General features: G+C 41.6%; 1 protein-coding gene across 5 annotated transcripts in view; it reads right to left on the bottom strand.

The window, feature by feature from the left end:
- ehbp1 (EH domain binding protein 1) overlaps window positions 1-18582 on the bottom strand; it is a 162862-nt gene that overhangs the window by 66385 nt on the left and 77895 nt on the right. For all 5 annotated transcript variants that reach the window (XM_080288053.1, XM_080288055.1, XM_080288054.1 and 2 more), the window contains 3 exons: window positions 11584-11762; window positions 10356-10404; window positions 787-1605 (listed from right to left, as the gene is read on the bottom strand). In XM_080288053.1, the coding sequence (XP_080144179.1) occupies window positions 787-1605; window positions 10356-10404; window positions 11584-11762 (1047 nt within the window). The remainder of the gene's footprint in view (window positions 1-786; window positions 1606-10355; window positions 10405-11583; window positions 11763-18582) is intronic.

The raw sequence follows: 18582 nt of genomic DNA on the forward strand, positions 1-18582 counted from the left end.
GTCATGACTGTCATAGCCCCCCGCTTGCCCTGTGACCTTTCGACTTGTAAACAACAAGCAGTAATCTGGGGTTAACCAACGCAGACAGCAGTGCATTCAGTGTGATTGTGCACACACACGCACATACAGGTGTGTGTCACAGGGCGTGTGTGAGAGACGAGATGATGTGTGCTCGGTGCAAAGCATCGCCACGCCTGAGCAGTCACGGTGCGACTGCCATCAACTGCAGGGATGAGAAATATAATGAAAAATATAATGAAATGTCAAAGCAGGGGGTTCTCCCAGTGCCTTTCATAGTTGCCACGTGTTAAAGGCTCGGCCCAGACGCGTCTGGTTCTCGGCTACAAGACAGGTGACGACAACATCTAATGCAGAACGGGAGAGTTTCAGTACGGTCATCTCTGCAACCGCATCAACGAGGTCGGGATTTGAAGCTTAGCGAGCGTCAGAAGGGAATGAATGTTCACCGTATCCTCTGTCTTTGACTGATGTAGCTGTGAAAGTTTCAATCAAATTCAGGGTGCAAGGATAAAAATGAGAACAATTCATTTAGGGGGAAAAGCAGGAATCTGCACGCAAACGCTGTCAGAATCTTAATACCTGCATTAAGCAGTTAGAATTAGTCCAGATCATACAGACTGACCCAGAGGTGTTTTAAGGCACTGGACTCAAGATTAGACGTGTGTAATTTAGTTGATTACTTTCCAACGTCATATATTTACAATATTCAGGAAACACTACAGTGTGTTAATAAAGTATGAAATGTTAGGCTTCATGTGTATTTACCTGTTTGACTGGGGCATCTGTATGATTCACTGGAGAAGAGCTGGTATCTGATGCAGGCTCAGACTCTGAGTGACGCAGGCTTGCCCTCTTTTTCTTGATGAGGTCGGCATCCCTGTTGTAGGAGAAGCCCAGTTTCGGATGGGGTGGCGAGTGGGACAAAGTAGCTCCTCTCCTGGTAGGGGACGCTGGTTCGGGAGCTCCCTCTCCTCTCTGCTCTCCTGGTTCATCCTTGTTTTGCCTTTCCTTCTCCATCTCCATCTCCACTCGCTGTGGTAACTCACTAAGGTCTAAAGTGTTTGCTTTCTGTAGATTTCCCCTGTCCTCAGAGCCTGACGCCATCACATAGGTTGAGTTTGTTGCTGTGGAAACTAATACTGTGCGCGGTGATGGGACAGGAAGCGAGGACTGTGACAGCGCTGGAGTCGACAAGCCGGCCGAAACTGCTCCTACCTCGGCCTTCAAACCTTGCTCGTTCACCTCTCCCTCAGTAGCTTCAGCTGTGTTAGATTCAGTGGTGGCACCGCTGGCAGAAACAGCAGCCTGAGAGTCAGCCTTGCGGGGCTGCACATCGTTCAGTTCAGCGTAGAACTTGTCCTGGTCTATTGATGCATTTGTATCAGTCTCAAAGTCACCCACTTTGTAGGTGCTGCGGTTGCTGTTGGCCTCTATCTGCACCACATTGAGCTCCTCGCCAGAGAAATGGGCCCGGATCTGATACAGGTAGGTCATTACTGTTAGTTTGTCAGGAATGGCCAGCAGCACCATATCGGATGGCTCCAGGAGACGAGAGATGCCGAGGCTGGCGAAGCCGTCATATGCCTATCGAAACAAGTACGAGAATAGACAGACTTTCAGAGTATTCTTCATCACAACGAGGGCAGAGAGGGATCAAAGGGTAAATAGCAAGACAGGAGAGGCATGCTTTCTTTTTTAGACATAGATTATATTTGGTGCATTGCATACATGACCTAAGTGTGTTCGCATGTGTTTGTGCGTGAGCGACACTTTTGGCATGCCTGCTGACAGGCCACGTCAGGGATGGTTGTCCCCGATAAGGGACGTAGATACCCCAAGACAGAGAGCTTAATCCCGAAGTGTCTGTGAGTGTGTATGTGTGTGTCTTTATCGCTCCCCTGCATCAACATGCCCACGCTCTCCGTCACGCGTGTAATTGGTCTGATTAGAGTCTGATGAGAAAATACAGGTGTGATTATCAAGCGACACACGAAAAACCAATCCCCCATCACAAGATAGACTGAGACAGAGAGACACAGAGAGAAGGGATGAAAACCATTATCGCAGCCAATGACAGGTAAATAAATAGATTAACAGCACACAAACACACAGCCTCCATTCCTGCGCACACACAACCTCGTCATCCATCTCTCTCAGGTATCGCAGCTTGTATCTGGCCTGCTTGATAGTGTTGATCTAATTCCAACCTGTTGCTGCACCCGTTTGTTTCACTGCCTCTGTTGATCTGCTCAGTCTATCAACCCCCACGATTTCCACCAAACCCTCCTTGATGGTTGAAGAGCCTGCTTAACTATTTACAATTTTGAGTTCTTTCCTGCTTCTTCAGTCTCCAATTTCTTGTGAAACTAGCCTCTAGAGACATTTTTTCACTTTTATTCTGGACAATATCGTAAGAAGCAGGTCGGGATACGGTCCAAAGTTGGCTTTTCTCACATGTAGCACACAGCAGGAGATAGTCTGCTTCATACCCACTCTCACTAGTGTGGAAAAAATCCAGTGGGTTTTTCCCTGGATAAAAATGTGCACCTGCACTACTCTCACATGGGGCCTTTCTACTACTGAGCTGTTGGTTAACTCTTTACACCTTGAAAGCCTACTAGGAGAAAACCTCAAAGCTCTTTTCTGAATTGTGTGGTCTCTGTCATATTTTTGGCCTGGTTACTAAATCATACTGTATCAGTAGTTAGAGGTGCCTATGTAGTGACTATGCATGGAACAACTCAGAAATTGCTCTCAAGTCTGTCAAACCACGTCCTATATATACTGAGGTGTTTTTATAAGAGGGAAAAAGTGGATTCTAACCAAGCTGCAACCGCAGGGGCTAAAAATGAAGCCAGGACGGAAAAAAACTGATGTTTCTCTAATGACAACAGCAGGCTGGACCCAAAAGCCAGGTAGATGTTGTGTTAAAATTCCTAATTTTAGTCACAGATATAAGCATGTTTACAGGCTGGTACAATGCAGTCTTTCTATAGCAAATTTCCCACTTTACAAAAACTGCAGATGAGGGGGTTTTTTTGTTTTATTTTATAACTTGCGTGTTTCAGTTGCATTAAGACCAAAAGTCTGAATTATCAGGGGCAAGACCAATTTCACAGACAGGTATGGTGACACAGGTGGACCTCACAGTGTCTTTGGTGTCTTCTACAGACAAGTTCGTCTAAAAAAGGTCACTTCTGGTTGTCAAAAATACAAAAAAATAAAAACAAAGGGATTAACTTGAGGCAATCACAAATCACTCATTGACATCACAGTGGCTACTTCCTTGATGCTCCTGTACAGCCGGTTTTCCTTTAAGAGATGTTAAAAGTACATGGTTTACGATGTAACTATGGCATGTATGCATGCTTTTGTAGAGTTCATATACCTGAGGCATTTCTCAATTTACAATCAATTGGTAGAAGGACTGTTTTTCCACTCTTACCTGTTTGTTTTATTTCTACTGATTTAAAAAACTAACCATGGGTAGAATAACTATACTCACACAGGAAAATGAGGTGCATGTGAGTGCATGTACACAAAAACAAAGCAGGAAAAAAAGAAGAGACGGCGGGAAAAAAAGAAAAGGGAGAACAGAGAGGGGTTTGCCTTTGCTGCGAGCCCCCCCCCCCGTCCCTTTTCCCTGACAGGACTGTGAAAGAAAAAAGAGAAAAGAATATGACGAATAAGAGGGCCTGATTGGGTTTCTAACACGTATTCAGGGGAGCAAAGTGTGCTTGCATTGTTCCCCTCTTGCCCAGGGTAGGCTGTGAAAGAGAGCGACAACTTTGCTGCTCAATAGGTACAGAATGAAAGAATGAGAGAAAGGAAAGCGTGAGAGTGGGAGAAAGTGAGAGCTGCATGAGGAGGAGGTCGGGGGAGGCTCTCGAACTGGGTTTTGTTTCAGGGTCGATGTTAGTCTTGACATGCGCTACAGTCTTTTCGACCTTAGTGTCATGCTTTATTCTTCTTATATCTTCTCTTACAGTTTGAAAAGTATTGGTCGTATCGTACTGAGACAATGATGACTACTCAGCAAAGCCCTGTTGTTTTTAAGAGGATGGTGTTCAAAGGTGGTAGCCTGCAGTCTGTGACACAGTACAGCATCTCCAGTAAAGTAAAAAATTAAAGTGGCAATACAACAAAACTACCAAAACAGAGATGCCAGAAATAACAATGTACCTCTCTCTCACTTATTTCTTGCTGAAAATTACTTTTTAAAATAACTTTTAAAACGCATGTTTAGCTTTTAAATTTTAAAAACAGTAAATATAACCATAATCATGCATACTCATAGTGGGCTGAAACAGTTATAGGGAGTAAAAAAGATGGCTTTAGCCACTTTTATGTCACCCAGACAGGCTGCAAACGTAGCTGCGCCACTCCAGGGCTGGTTTTTAGCATGGCGGGGATTGAACTTGCGACCCCCACTCCAGAGGTGTGTATTTTTACCACTACACTATCCAGCTGCACAAATAAATAGTGCTACATCACAAGAATAGTTGCCTTAAGGTACTTTATATTGTAAGGTAAAGCAAATATCAAGTGCAACAGTGTGGCTCCATTTAGGAAGAACCACAGGTCTTAAAAAGAGCTGAGGAGATACGGCTGGCCCAGGAAATTTAATAAAATAATCTACTATCAAGCTTTAATGAGTCTTATTATAACTATATCATTATCTTTATTATTATTATTTTTTACTAATGAGCGAAATCCCCTCCTATGGGCCTTTGGCACTTTTTAAAATTCTCCATTCTGTGTTTTGTACTGAGCCGAACAAAATCTACTGGATACAAATTTTGTGGCTGTTAAATTATATACAGGCGATGTACATCACAAGTGAAACATGAAAAAATGGAAACAAAGAACGTAACATCACATTTGCAGAGGGATAATGAATTGAATATATTATATAGTTATTATAAAAATATATAGATGTTAATAATCACTGTATGTGTGATGACTGAGATTTACATAAATACACTATGCTTATTACAGTTAAGATTCTGCTATATAAATATAAACAAAATGCAATAAAACACTTTATATGATTCAACAAGTATGTATGAGAAGCTCCTAGGCCCTGCCACAAATACATGTGAATGCATACTAGTACTGCAACCCTAATAATATTAGTTGAGCAAACTTATGTTAAATCAGGCCACCCCCCAAAAAAAACATCCAACTCTGGATACACTTAGCTTGACAAAGCTAACTCCTCATTCAGAACAAGCTCAGTCACATGAGTAAATACAGGACATCAACCTCCATGTATGTACAAAAAACATGGTAGTTGCCTGATTGTATTGAATTTTTCCTCATTCTGTAACTGACTGCAACTTCTGCTAACTAAATGGTTTCTTAGAGTTTGAGGGTGTTGCACACTCATGACCACTTTTGATCACACAGGCCACCTGACAGGAGGTAACCTTTCTGGAAACACTCACAGTCTGACTTGGACTGATTAAAATCACTCTGATATTCTAAAATAAAAAATAATAAAGAAATCACAATAATACTGTATTGTGTCCTGTGATAACATATCATAGAACGCCTGGTGATTCCCACCACTAAGACCTGCTGATGTACGTTCCCCCATATAGTTTAGCCAGTACAGTTGCTCCAACCCTTTGTTTATAACACTCACTATTGTGTGTACTACATGCAGCAGAGTAGCATAGCAATGGAGTAGAAGGTGGTGTTGAATCAAGCTCCATCTTCATGGTGGGCTTTCATCGAGTTTGTGAAATCAACTTCAAGTGTAGAAGGGTTAAAATAATCTCTCTCATTCATTTTTTTTAATGGCATTTAAATTATGTTGTTTGATATGCATCGTTGACTGACAATGGCGAGCTTATTTAAAAAAATGCAATCCCTCTTTTGCACAAGGTTTAACTAGATACAGCCAAACCCCGAGTACAACTGACCAACAGTACACCAGCTAAACTACTACAGAAAGCATCTAGGACCAAAAACCTTTTCCTTTACCTGTAAAGTGTGTATGTATATATATATATATATATATATATATATATATATATATATATATATCACACATTTTGGAGAATATCTAGTTTTCTCACTTTCCATCAACCTCCCGACAAAGCTCTGGGTCTGGACTAAATGTCACCACCGCCTGCCCCAGGCCGCTGCTCCCTGCTCCCCCTCCACTCCCTCTCATTGACTGACAGCTATCTATCGCTGTCAATCATCAGCACCTCCTTCCTTCAACCCAACCCCTCATGGTTGCGCTCAGGGCGATTTAGCCTGGTGCTTGGTGCTACACTATCAGATGGCATGACAAATTACTTCTCCTTGGCCTCATTACACACACACACACACACACACACACACGCGCAAAAGGTCCAAACATATCGATGCTCCAAAGTCATAAAACATACAAAACCTCTACAAATTAACATGCAAACACATACCGTTTGATAACAGATCATTTCAAAGGCTGTGGATGTTCTGAATTATTCACTTTCTCCCCCTTTTTTTTCTACCAACCCCCAATATTGATTGCCCTTATCTGTCATAATTCAGCACAGTCTGAGCTCATTGCAATCACTTTTCACAGATAGACGGTGAGAGGAGGGGGCCATGTCTATCAACTGCCCATGAAAAGCAGAGATAGTCGTCGTTTCTCTACATTTCCATTCCCGCTCTCCATTCAATAAATTCTATACTTTCCAATAACTCATCAGGAATCAGCACTGAACAGGTTCTTCTCTTTTCATCAGTCTCTTTCACTCAGATCTGCAAACATTTATGATTTCCTCTTAAAAAGTCTCCTTTCTAAACACCCATTGTCATTTATTTTGTTGTTTTTCCTGCTTTGGGGTCCTTAATCTGCCACACTATGCTCTCTTCCACTGTATCTCATGTCATGTCAGCATTTTCTTTTTATGATGGTCAACTTTCTCTATTCAAACACCCTCAGGGTGCTATATGACACCACCCAGTGCAGTACTAATCTTTCTGCTCTCCTGAACCACCTGGCTTCCACATCCAATCAGTCACTTGCATTTACAGTTGTGCAGCAACGCTGGAGATGTGATACAACACCTTCCAGATACTGCATCTCATAGCATCTCTTCATGATAGGATTTTGAAGCTAAATTAATCTAGCAACCAAAATAAAGCAGCATGCAATGCCAATATTTGACTCAGCACAATCCAGGAGGAAGCAAACTTACCGGAGTATTTTCATTGACTGAAAAATTAAATTAAAAAAACTCAACCAACTTCACTGGCTGCTATCTTTGATATTTTAGTGCTTTGTTTTTCTGAGGGCCTTGCTCTCATTGTTCTGAAATGTGAATCTGCTGTCTGAAGCAGTTTCCTTCCATGAACATGAAGCCCTGAACCTTTCTCTGTGCATGTGAAAACACAAATGTTCTGCTCACTTGGATCAGACATTAAACTGCCAGATTCCCACCACAAAGTCTGAACAACATCTGTATGAATACACTGTGCTGATGACACAGTAAAGTAGGTCAGGTGAATTCGCAGCTAGCAGCCGGTCACCCCATGTCCTCCTTCCTGTCTTCCTCCAGTCCAGGCAGCACCTCAACCAGAGTACTTCTACAAATGATGAAGCTAACAGAAGATCTTTCTGATCAGAGTCTTGTGATATTTTCTCTGTACATGGAGCTAAAGGTAAGTGAAAATGAAAGGAACAGTGCACATTTTGTTGAAATGTTAGGCTAAAAGACAAGAAACAAAATATGTAAATATGATCACCGCCCTTTAAGCTATGCATGACATTTAGGAGCGATGGGGTCAAATCTCTCGATGAAATGTTCACTGGTGCTCTGTACTAGTTTGGACTGCCTCAACGCTTTTGACGACCGCCCCTGTGGTCTAATGATGAGTTTTGACACCTCAGTATATCTCCATGAAAAGGTGTTTTGACGACCATTGGAAGAGTTTCTGGGATTTTCCAAAGGTTGCTCCACAGGCAAAGACTACCCTCACTTAATTTCTGATGCAAACAGTCATTTCTGTTCTATAAGCAGGCATGAAATATGACAAAAACGATTCAGTTCAAAAAAGAGCTTCAAGGTTTACTCCTAGTAAGCTTTCAAGGGATAAAGATTTAATTCTTCATAGCATAAATTCAGCAAGGTGTTAGAACATTATATTAAATGGCCATTCAGAAATGATATCATCCATTCTATTACTTTAGCCAATATCGTGAGTCTAACCCCTTATAACACTCTCAGCATTGTGTGAAACAATGACAGCTAAAAATACATACATTATAGACCCAGGTTTTTGAGAGCTACATGAGAACTAACAGGAAGTGGTAGGTAATATCTACCTGTATCTCCATTATTGCCAAATATACATGAGCACCAGGTGTAGATCTCCACAGAGAAGCTGGTCGGAGTACGCCGGCTACAGTGCTGCAGCTATTCACCAGCTATCACCTTCTACGGCATATTCCTATATTACTTATATCTAGCCAATTTCTTCAGGGCTACTTGAGCACCTGGAGGGGGGTGAGGGGCAGTTAGCAGATATGGGATTGGGTCTCTACCTCTCCCTCCACTGTGGTTATTGTCAACAGGCTAGCATTCATGCCTAACAGGGCCACCAGAGGTTATCGCTCAGCCAGAGAGTGTATGAGAAGAGGAAATCAAGCTGCAGGAACCCGACGCATATCGTTCCGTGTAGCCCTCGGGGCCGAAAAGGGGACCGCTGGTGTGCCGTGTGAATACAGGTGCGTGCAGCGTGTGTGTAGTAAGTGCGGGAAAAATACAGCAGTGTGCGAAGAAGTAAATGTGGAGGCGAAGAGCCAGCGGGCAAAAAAAATGTAGATCTGTGTGGAAGGAAACCTTTAACAGTCAATGTGCAGACATGAAGACATAGGGCAACAATGAAAAATAGGTGTGTACATCTGCTTTATGTGTGGGTCAAAATTTGTTAGAAGAGGAGAGGAATGAAACTCTTCTTTTCACACATACATTTTGCAGTTTTGCTTCTGTACAAAATAACATGGGATGGAAATCAGACAATCAAGATGGGATTAAAGTGCGACTTTGAGCTTTAATTCAGGGAGTTTTATAATATACATAAATTTACAACTGTTTAAGAGTGACAACCATATTTATACACAATCCCCCATATTCAGAGGTTCAAAATTAATGGGATAATTGACATTGACGATGACAATTTCATGGCCAGGTGAGACCTGCTCACTTGTTATTTGAAGACAAATGAAGCAGGCTGTTGATTCAAAGTGCTGAATTTGAATTGTGAAGGTTTTCACTGTAACTTTTATTTAATTGTCAATATGAGATCCTAAGATATATTATTGTAAGTGAGCAACCATTAGCCTGTAAAACCCAAATAACCCTCAGACAGACAGCAAAAACTTTACAAGTGGACAAATCAAAAATCGTTTGCATTATTAAAAAGATTGAATGCACCGACCAGCTCAGCATCAACAAAAGGCCTGAAAGACCACAGCAGACTAAACTAAAGAAAAACTAACAGTGAAGTGTACAGAGCTATGCTCACTGCTCAGATTCAGCCAAATGCTGCAAAACTGACCAGGTAGCGCTTCACCACGCAAATGGATAATAACTCAAAGCATACTGCAAAAGCAATGGGATAGAAATGGGATAGTCTTCAATAACTGACTCAGTCATCTGATTTAAAACCCAAGAGAGCATGCTTTTCGATTGCTTTTCGATTATTAAGTAAAAACCTGAATGCAGAAATACCCACAAACACGTACCTACAGGCAGCTGCAGTAAAGATCTGGGGGAGCAACTCGAGGGAGTAAACACAACATTCGCTGATGTCCATAGTGCTACACCCCGGTTTTACATTTCAGGCAGACATTGTTTTGTTTTTTTTCATCCAAGTATTTTAAAAAGTCTTTACATGTAATTGTTAGTTTGTCCCATTAATTTTGAACCACTGAAAACAAAAATGTATGGCTGACACCAAATCCCTGTTTATACCATTTAAAGCCACTGCTCTAAGCAACACAAGACAAATGTTCTCTTATTAAAAACACACAAGTTGCTAAAGTAGTTTAGTAAGCTCCCAGCATGCTGCTGAGCTGAACACACTTTCTCATCTCTGCCAGGTGACTAAGTCACACACACATCACAGCAGGGGGGGAACATCTTATGAAAACTGTCATTTGTGTGTGCACATGCATTTGACTGTCTTCCTATGTGTGTCTACCAATCCCGTTCAAACCACATAAACACAATATCCATGGATTAATGGCAGATCTCTAAATAAGGCCAAATGGAGATGTGGATGGGAGGGAGCTAAGTGGTGTGAAGGGCCCAGCGGTGGCTGCCTCTTACCTTTTTGTTGTTTTCTTTAATATCCTGAGGATTGAGCGACTTGTAGTCTCTGAAAGAACAGTGGGGAGGGTTGGAGAGGAGGTGAGCAGAGAAAGAGAGAGAAAAAAAATGGTAGACAGAGAGACATAGCGGAGAAAAAGGTGTGTTTAAATATGCGTCACATGTAATGGTATTAGAACTGTAACATGCAATTTCATAGCAGTGCAATCAACAGAACTAATAGAGTGGAAAATATGTAAAAATAACACACCGGAGAGGAAAGGCACACAAGCACAAACACACACACGTGTACACAAAATTATCTTCATGTGTGCCTCCTTGATGGGACTGCAGGTTTTCCATATAATGTTCTTTTGAGTGTCTCTCTCACACACACACACACACACACACACACACACACACACACACACACACACACACACACACACACACACACACACACACACAATACTTCAAAGAATTATAATCGCACACACAAGAACAACACGATTAGTGTCGGAAGCAAACATACAACAGTTTTTGACTGTGGAAATGACAGATTGAGTGTTTGTATGAATGAATCACATTAATCAAACACGGGCACACTACAGGTTAACTGTGCAAATATAATAGCGAGGGATTAGGGGTGTAAGAATTCTGAAACCGAGACCGAAATCACGATACAAACACACCATCAGCTAACGGTGGAGTCTTTGAAGCAGCTTGATTTGGATATAGTTAATGTCAGTTTCGGCAACTTACTCAACTTTCCCTATTTTCTGCTCAGTTTCTTTCAACAATTTTCTTTGTTATACAGTCTGCAACATTTACTTTATCGTTCCTCATTGCATCTGTCTGGTTTCAGTTTTCATTAGAAACCACACATAGATAAAAAGTAGATGCTAAAGGAGGATACGAGCTAAAAGAAATTATATATTTCTATCTTATAGGTCTGATGCTTGACTGATGATTTAGACCTCAGTGGGAAACCTATGTCTATGCAGAAGTCAATTTTTAACTGAAAATACATATGACAAATGGGCTTTAATGTCGTCTTTTCTACATTGGGGATTTTTTTTCCCCAAAAGGGGGAAAGAGTAGTCTGGGAGTAACGTTGCACCCCTACAAGTTATGAAAAAAGATTAGGTATAACATTAGGTATAACTAGAACATATGACCTAACTTGAGTTAGTTATTAAGTTCAGAATGAGTGTGAATTTAATGTGATCTGTGCGTTTGTGGTTCATACATCAAATCGGGTCTGAAATGGTGCAGCAGAGCGCAGAAGGCCAGCCCGTTCCTCCAGGACGTGGTGAAGTTGGTGATCTTCACCCCACGGTAGTTCTTCGTGACCTCGCGGCACCAGGCCAGCAGGGACTGGCTGGCATTGGGTTTTCCTCCCAGAATGGGGCTTGGGACTGGGCTGGGCTGCAGGCAGGAGGTGGTGGCAGGGTTAAAGGGGTAATGATGGGGGAGAAAGAAGAAAGAGGGAGACTCCTTAAATGTCATGTTTTTAAAATAAATTTAAAAAAAAAAACATGAGGGGATTGGTGCAACATTCAGATATACATGATTTAATTACAGCTGTCATTTGGGATCACTATATTTAAAGCACAAATGACACCACACATTAATACTTTACCCTTGTACTTTGTCAATTAATTTCCAGAGTATATATTTATGCAGCTCTCCTTCCCTTCACTCCAAAACAACCCCCTTTTCCTTATTTATTACTGAATAAAAATGTTTCACTTAAAAACTACTACCCATCCAATTAGCACGACACCGGGACAGAATGACAGAGCTTGCACACGAATGAACGTGCACACACACAGACTCGTGCCGTAATGAAGGGTCATTCAGAATGCAGTGTATGACCGTGAATAATGTAAACATCTTATTAATTAGCTCCGCCTTTGAAGTCTTATCTGGGTTGAAAAAGCTCTCACCATTAGGAGCCTTTCCTGTCCTAGACTCCAAATCCCACAAATCCTCAGTGGTGTGGAGACAGTGGTCTTTGCCTGACGCCCGTGCTATTCTGATTATTCAGCTGGCTGTTCACTAATCTGGTTATGGAGGGACTGATAAGGGATAATTCTCTCAGATCATTTTGGAGAGGAACGGCAAAAATGTCATAGAGATTTGATTAAATACATTAGAGGCCAATGATCAAAAAGAATGAAATGTGTTCCAAATGCAAGCGTATATCAGTCTTTTGTGCAAAAAAAAAAAAAATGCAGTTAACATATGACAAATAACACAGACATCATGAATTATATTATGCAATATGTTTGAGAAAGTTTACAACATAGTCTGTTTTATCTGCACACATTTTTTTAACATTACTCACTTAAATGAGAGCTGTGACATCCAAACATTACCAGGTGATGTTTAAACTTCACCTTTACTCAAGCCTCGGCAGAGGCCAGTGAAGGAAAGAAGTTAGTTGCACATGAGGTGATGTACCTCAGTAACTAGTTAACCCAGTTTTAAGACCCACAGTTGAGAGCTGCAGCTCAAGACAGTTCTCACTGTGTGAACCTCACTCCCCTAACAAGGCTTGTGGTGGCCAACCAACCCCCTCTCTTGGCTGCTTTTGGCTACTGCATTATGAAGAAATAAAGTCGAGGGATGGGAGCCAAGACTGAGGAGATTTGAATTTTAAGGAGATAGAATTTCCAGCGTGCTGACTAATTCCTCATCAGAACATTTGTCAATTTTAGATGGTTTTGTGTTATTTTTACATTATAAACTGAAAAAAAGGCTTGATAATGCCGTCAGGCCTTGCCCTATCTGTTCACAAATGTTTTAATATTAAATATATTTAGTTTACAAGGTCAAAAGTGAAAAAATAAGCCATTTAGCCTATAAGCACAAGGAAGTCTGTTACTCATCCATTGTTGCATTTTAAACTATGACCATGTGCCTGGAGTCTACCAAGAAGCCACAAGCTCCAAAGCAGATGAAAGAGACTGGAGGCCATCTCTAATAGCAGCGCCTAACCTTTGTACCTGTGTGTGTGTGTGTGTGTGTGTGTGTGTGTGTGTGTGTGTGTGTGTGTGTGTGTGTGTGTGTGTGTGTGTGTGAGTGTGTGTGTGTGAGTGAGAGAGTCAATCAGGGCCCGATGGCAGTCTTGGTACAGGGAGACTGTAGCGAGAGCCTGAGGGGCAGGCTCTTGACATTTCCGGCTCATCTTTAAAAAGAGGGCCTTAACCTTTACCCACAGCTCCGTCAGACACGTTTTAGGAGATCTTGACAAAACCTCAGTGCTTCTCAAACAAATGGAAAGGGGGGAAAAAGGAAGCAAAAAAAACAAGATAAGAAGTCATAAAATCATGTGGCAAAAAGATAAGGATTATCTTATTTTTAAAATTACAGCATGTGGATAGTGGTTATTTTGTTTTGTTTGTTTCTAACCGTGAGCACTGATCATTCCAAAGACTCAAACTCCAGTCGTGTTCTTCCTTTGCCGCCATTTGTGTGTGCCATTACAATGTGTGTGTGTGTTTTTAGAGTTTCAGTGTGGAGTGGTCTTCCTCCAGGCCTTCCCCTTCTGCTTTTTCAAGTGACGGTTGAAAGTAGCTGTCTAATTTGAGCGCTCTAATTACCTGGGATTAGAGACCAGGTGCTATTAAAGCAATTAGACACACAGCACACTCCAGTGCCGCAGACCCTGTACCCTAGCCGGCAGAAAACACACACACACACACACAGACACACACACACACACACACACACACACACACACACACACACACACACACACACACACCTGTGTAACACAGCCAGTGGAAATAAATATTAAGTTTAAAGGAAAGTGTCTTTAAGGCTCATTCACCTTGCCACAAATACACACAAATAATCACTTATACATACTTCTGACTTCAATTAAAAGTATTTGGAGGTGCGTTACTGGAAATTGGCAAGCCATTTTAAAAGCACAGATTAACCAAATGTTTTCTTCATTTCCGACAAACCCCTTGCAGCGACCCTACAGTCATCACAACCTAAAGCGGGTGTAGTTTTCCTCAGACTGTTTCATTACCACCTTTTCCGATAAAGGTTTTACAAATGCATCGCACCACTCGAGCTTTCATATCCATCAAATATTGAACAAATACCATATCGTCCGTTACAGGACTGGCTGCATTTCCTTAAGACACAAACACAGGAGTGCAATTTTCATGAGGAGCAGAAATGCACCCTGACTTATCAAACAGTTTGCTGTCTTGCCTAAAGGAGCGAGTGCATGTGTGTGTGTTTGTCTTTTATCAGTCTGTGTGAATGTCACTGTGTGTGTGTGTTTGTGTGTGTGTGTGTTACACTGACACAGTCATGTAGCTAGCTCGGCTCGAGGGTAGGATTAGCGGAGCGCATTGCCTTGGCCCACAAACATTCCATATTAAAAAATGAAAAGGCAACCTTCATTACTATCAGTGGCACATAACCTCCCCTCTTCCTCCTCCTCTGCTACTATTATACACAGCCATAACAGCCTGGGCAGAAAATACAAGCCACTGACAAGAGATTCCATTATTTCCTGATGCCTCAGTGTCAACAACATACATCTGACGGGGCAAAGAAAGCAAAAAAAATGGAGGAAGGGAAAAGGATGTTAGAGAGAAAGGAGGGGGGTTAAGCTCACTACAATGCCTGAATGAAAGATAGGAGGAAACCTGGGAATGGAAGCATCCAGCTTCCTGTTGGTACTGGAGTCAGGAGGAGGATTTTGGGTTTCACAGATGTGATTTTGGGAGGGTGATGTGAGATCTGACATAACGGTGATGCTGCTCAACAATGACAGAGATAATTAATAAGCTCTCACAGGATAATGTGGAGCTACAGAACAATTCTAGAGTGAGGTTGTTGTCTTTACTGTAGATGTGGACCATGAGCAACTATTTAATTTACTCTAGATAGGCAAGACAATATTACAAATGCTTTCGATCAAGTGGGAAGCACGGGTAAAGCCACTTTATTAAATAAATAAAGACACAAATTCTCCACTTTATTCAAAAGTAAAGAAAATGTTCAACTGAGCTACTCGAGATAAGCTGAAACCATAAGTTGAAAAGACGCATCTTACCCTACCTCCTTAAAAGGTTTCCAGGAAACATTAATGAAATTAATTTCTTATTTACAAAACAGATGGACAGTCTGAAAATAAAATATATTTCAGTTTTTACACACTGATCAAATCTACCATTTATAATGGAAATGCAAAAAAGAAGTTTTGTAAAAGAACAGCAACAATTTACATCTGTAAGACTCAAAAACAGTCTTTAGCTGTAGAAATACGTTACATTTGGAGCGTGATCGTCAGCACACACTGTGGCGGTTTGTAGTGAAACTATTGGGATAAAAGTCAGCAGCTCCAAGGCGGAGGTTCTCTGCCAGAAAAAGGTTGATTGTTTCCTCTTGGTTGGGGGAAAGTGGCTGTCCCAAGTGAGGGAATTCAACTTACTTATTTAATGACTGTAAGACGACCTGTGAAGTGGTCAATGGTAACTTCCAGTCTCAACTGGATAGTCATGGTGAAAGGGGAGAAGACATCTAGAACACCCTAAATAGTTTGATGCCACTGGGAGTAAACTTCAGATAATCATAGGTGGATGAGTGGATGGTAAGATTTTGATTCCAGTCATTAGTTTAGTTAATAAAGCAACTTTTAATTGCTTATTGTAGACAAGTCTTATACCTTTTGCCCCACTAACAGTGTGGAGAATTGCAGAGTCAAGGGTAAAAATCTGAAAGAAAGTCTACTAAACTGTACCCAAACAAAGATCAACAAATGTAAACAAAGTCACGTGGCATTAAACATGGGGGCTAAAGCACACAGAGGCCACCAAACTAGCCTTTCTGAGTCATAAAAAAAAGACACAAGTCAAACATTTTAAAGTGGCAGCTTTGTCTCTCACTCTGGGGCATGACGCTTCAATGGAAACTTAACTGGGCTCAACCCAATGACATAAACCCACGACTCTGTGGAGAGAAAAGAGCTTCCGTGTCTTTCCAATCTCACTTTCGAGGCTTCAAAGCAGTGTCAGAGTGTCAGATTTGAGGAGGTGTTGAATCTCATACTCTTTAAAACTTGTAATCCGCTCAAGGAGCCTAAGGCAAAAAAAGAAAAAAAAGGAAAGGAAAGTCCATGCACACACATATACACGCAGTGCAAAGTACACACAAGACACACATACTGTACATGCATGCAAACAGCAGGGACATACACACTTACTGTATGGATAACAACATCTTAGAAATGGTAGCCTAACACACTCCTCTTATCCAAGATACACATACTTGGGGAAAAAATTAATACCTGCTCATATTTAAGAGGATAGGGTTGGTGCACTTAAGTGGCCTGTCCATCCTGCTACAGAAAAACCTCATCTGATTGGCTCGTCTCCAAATAACCACATGCTCAATTATTTAATTGCACCTTCAATCAAAACAAGCAATTTGTTTAATCTGAGCTTTTCAAGTCCAACGTCTTCACATTAGGAAAAACACGGAGCGGAAAAGAGAGAGAGAGAGAGAACGATCACCTCGCGTCATCTTACCCATGAAATTATGCTTCGGATTTCAAACGCTGCCTGCGTGAGAGCGGAGGGGAGGGAGCAAAGTCCAATCAAAAGTTCAATTATGTAAATGGAGATGTGAAGTGGATGGGGCAATAAGGAGATTGGGGAGAAGGAGGGGTTTGTGGGGGATGGGGGGCAAAAGGGTGGAACAGGAGAGGAGAGTGAATGTAGCGTAAAAAATAATACACATTAACATACAAAGGAAATGTATGTCACATTACCTTTGTAATCGACTGGGGTGGGGGCCTCCTTCCAAAGAGAGGTATGAGTACGAGAGCTCAGACGCTGTTTAGTTAAGTTGGGCTTTATTTTACGAACAGGTGGAAACAGAAGGGCAGCCCATCTATGACACACTGAAATTGCTTCAGTAAGTTTTCATAGCTATTTAACAAATCTTTGCACTGTGGCTTTGTGTACTGTCACCAAGTAAAGAAATATGTAAATAAACTCATCATGATGGCGATGGGGGGGAGGTTGCTGGTGATTCACGCTTTCCATCACTTGCAGGCCAAGACAGAGGGCCTTTCGGCAGTTGGCTACAGAGATGTAAAATGCAAAAATCTGGAAAAGCGGTTTCCTTTTCCAGGACCGTATCGCTTCCAAGGCCTATTTTGCTCCACAGGCATAACCATGCAAAGCTGTCTTTAAAAAAAAAAGCATACAGGAGAGGACAAGCCTTTGAAATTGAAATAAAACCATTCACTGGGGGAAAAAAAAAAAAAAAGGAAAATAAAATGGAGGGAGGGACAGTGCCAGCTTGCAGTGTGCCCACCCGCCCGCTTACTCGCCTAACATGTAACACAGGGGCATAATGCGGTGTAAGCGCTGGCTTTAGCTTGTCATGGAAACGGCAGTAGCATTACCCACACTCACGCCTCTGCAAATTAGCTTTGGCTGTGGGGAAAAGGCATGCAGGGTGGGTAGGTTTGAGATCGAGTACGTGCGGTGAGGATGCTGTCTGCAGTGGGGACAAACCAAGACAACATCACTGATGGTAAAAATGTCCTACACTCCATTTCTTTGAGTCCTTCTCCATCTGCTTCCTCTCATAAGTTACACTGATCTAACAGAGGATACTTCAGACTCCTCCTGAGCCATTCCAGTGAGCCATTTCCTTCTCCTCAATCACCATTTCATAAAATTACACTGTCACTAGCTCAAACTGAAACCTCACAGTTGCCACTTCAAACACCGCTCAAAATCAGTGTATATGGTTGCCCTGTATATGGGTACGTATGGCCAAGACATGCCTTTGCCAGGAAATAAACGTACATTTTAAAATCCAGATTTGCACAAATTCAAAGTCCGCCCACATCTAATGTTCTAATTGCCTCCTAATCTCCCTCAGATAAATAAGGTTTGTGAGAAAGAGGAGAAAATGGGAAGCTGCTTTTATAAATCTATAGTGCATTAGTCTGTTTTAACTGCCATTTCAACTGTGCACTTGGTTGAGCAGTGAAGGAGACAAACTTAAGAGACTGCAAGTCTATGAGGACCTGTGAAAAACACAGGTGAAGCAGCTCTGGAAGGCAGGAAGTCACAGAACAGCGTTATAGCAAAGACTACCTACAACTACTTTCCTGCTGTTACCCTCTTGGAGTTGATCAAATTAGAAAAAATAGGCAAAGGTAAGTTTGCACATAGATTTTAATTGAATTTTTTTTAAT

Source organism: Astatotilapia calliptera, chromosome 13, assembly GCF_964374335.1.
Source record: "Astatotilapia calliptera chromosome 13, fAstCal68.1, whole genome shotgun sequence".
Taxonomy (NCBI): Eukaryota; Metazoa; Chordata; class Actinopteri; order Cichliformes; family Cichlidae; genus Astatotilapia; species Astatotilapia calliptera.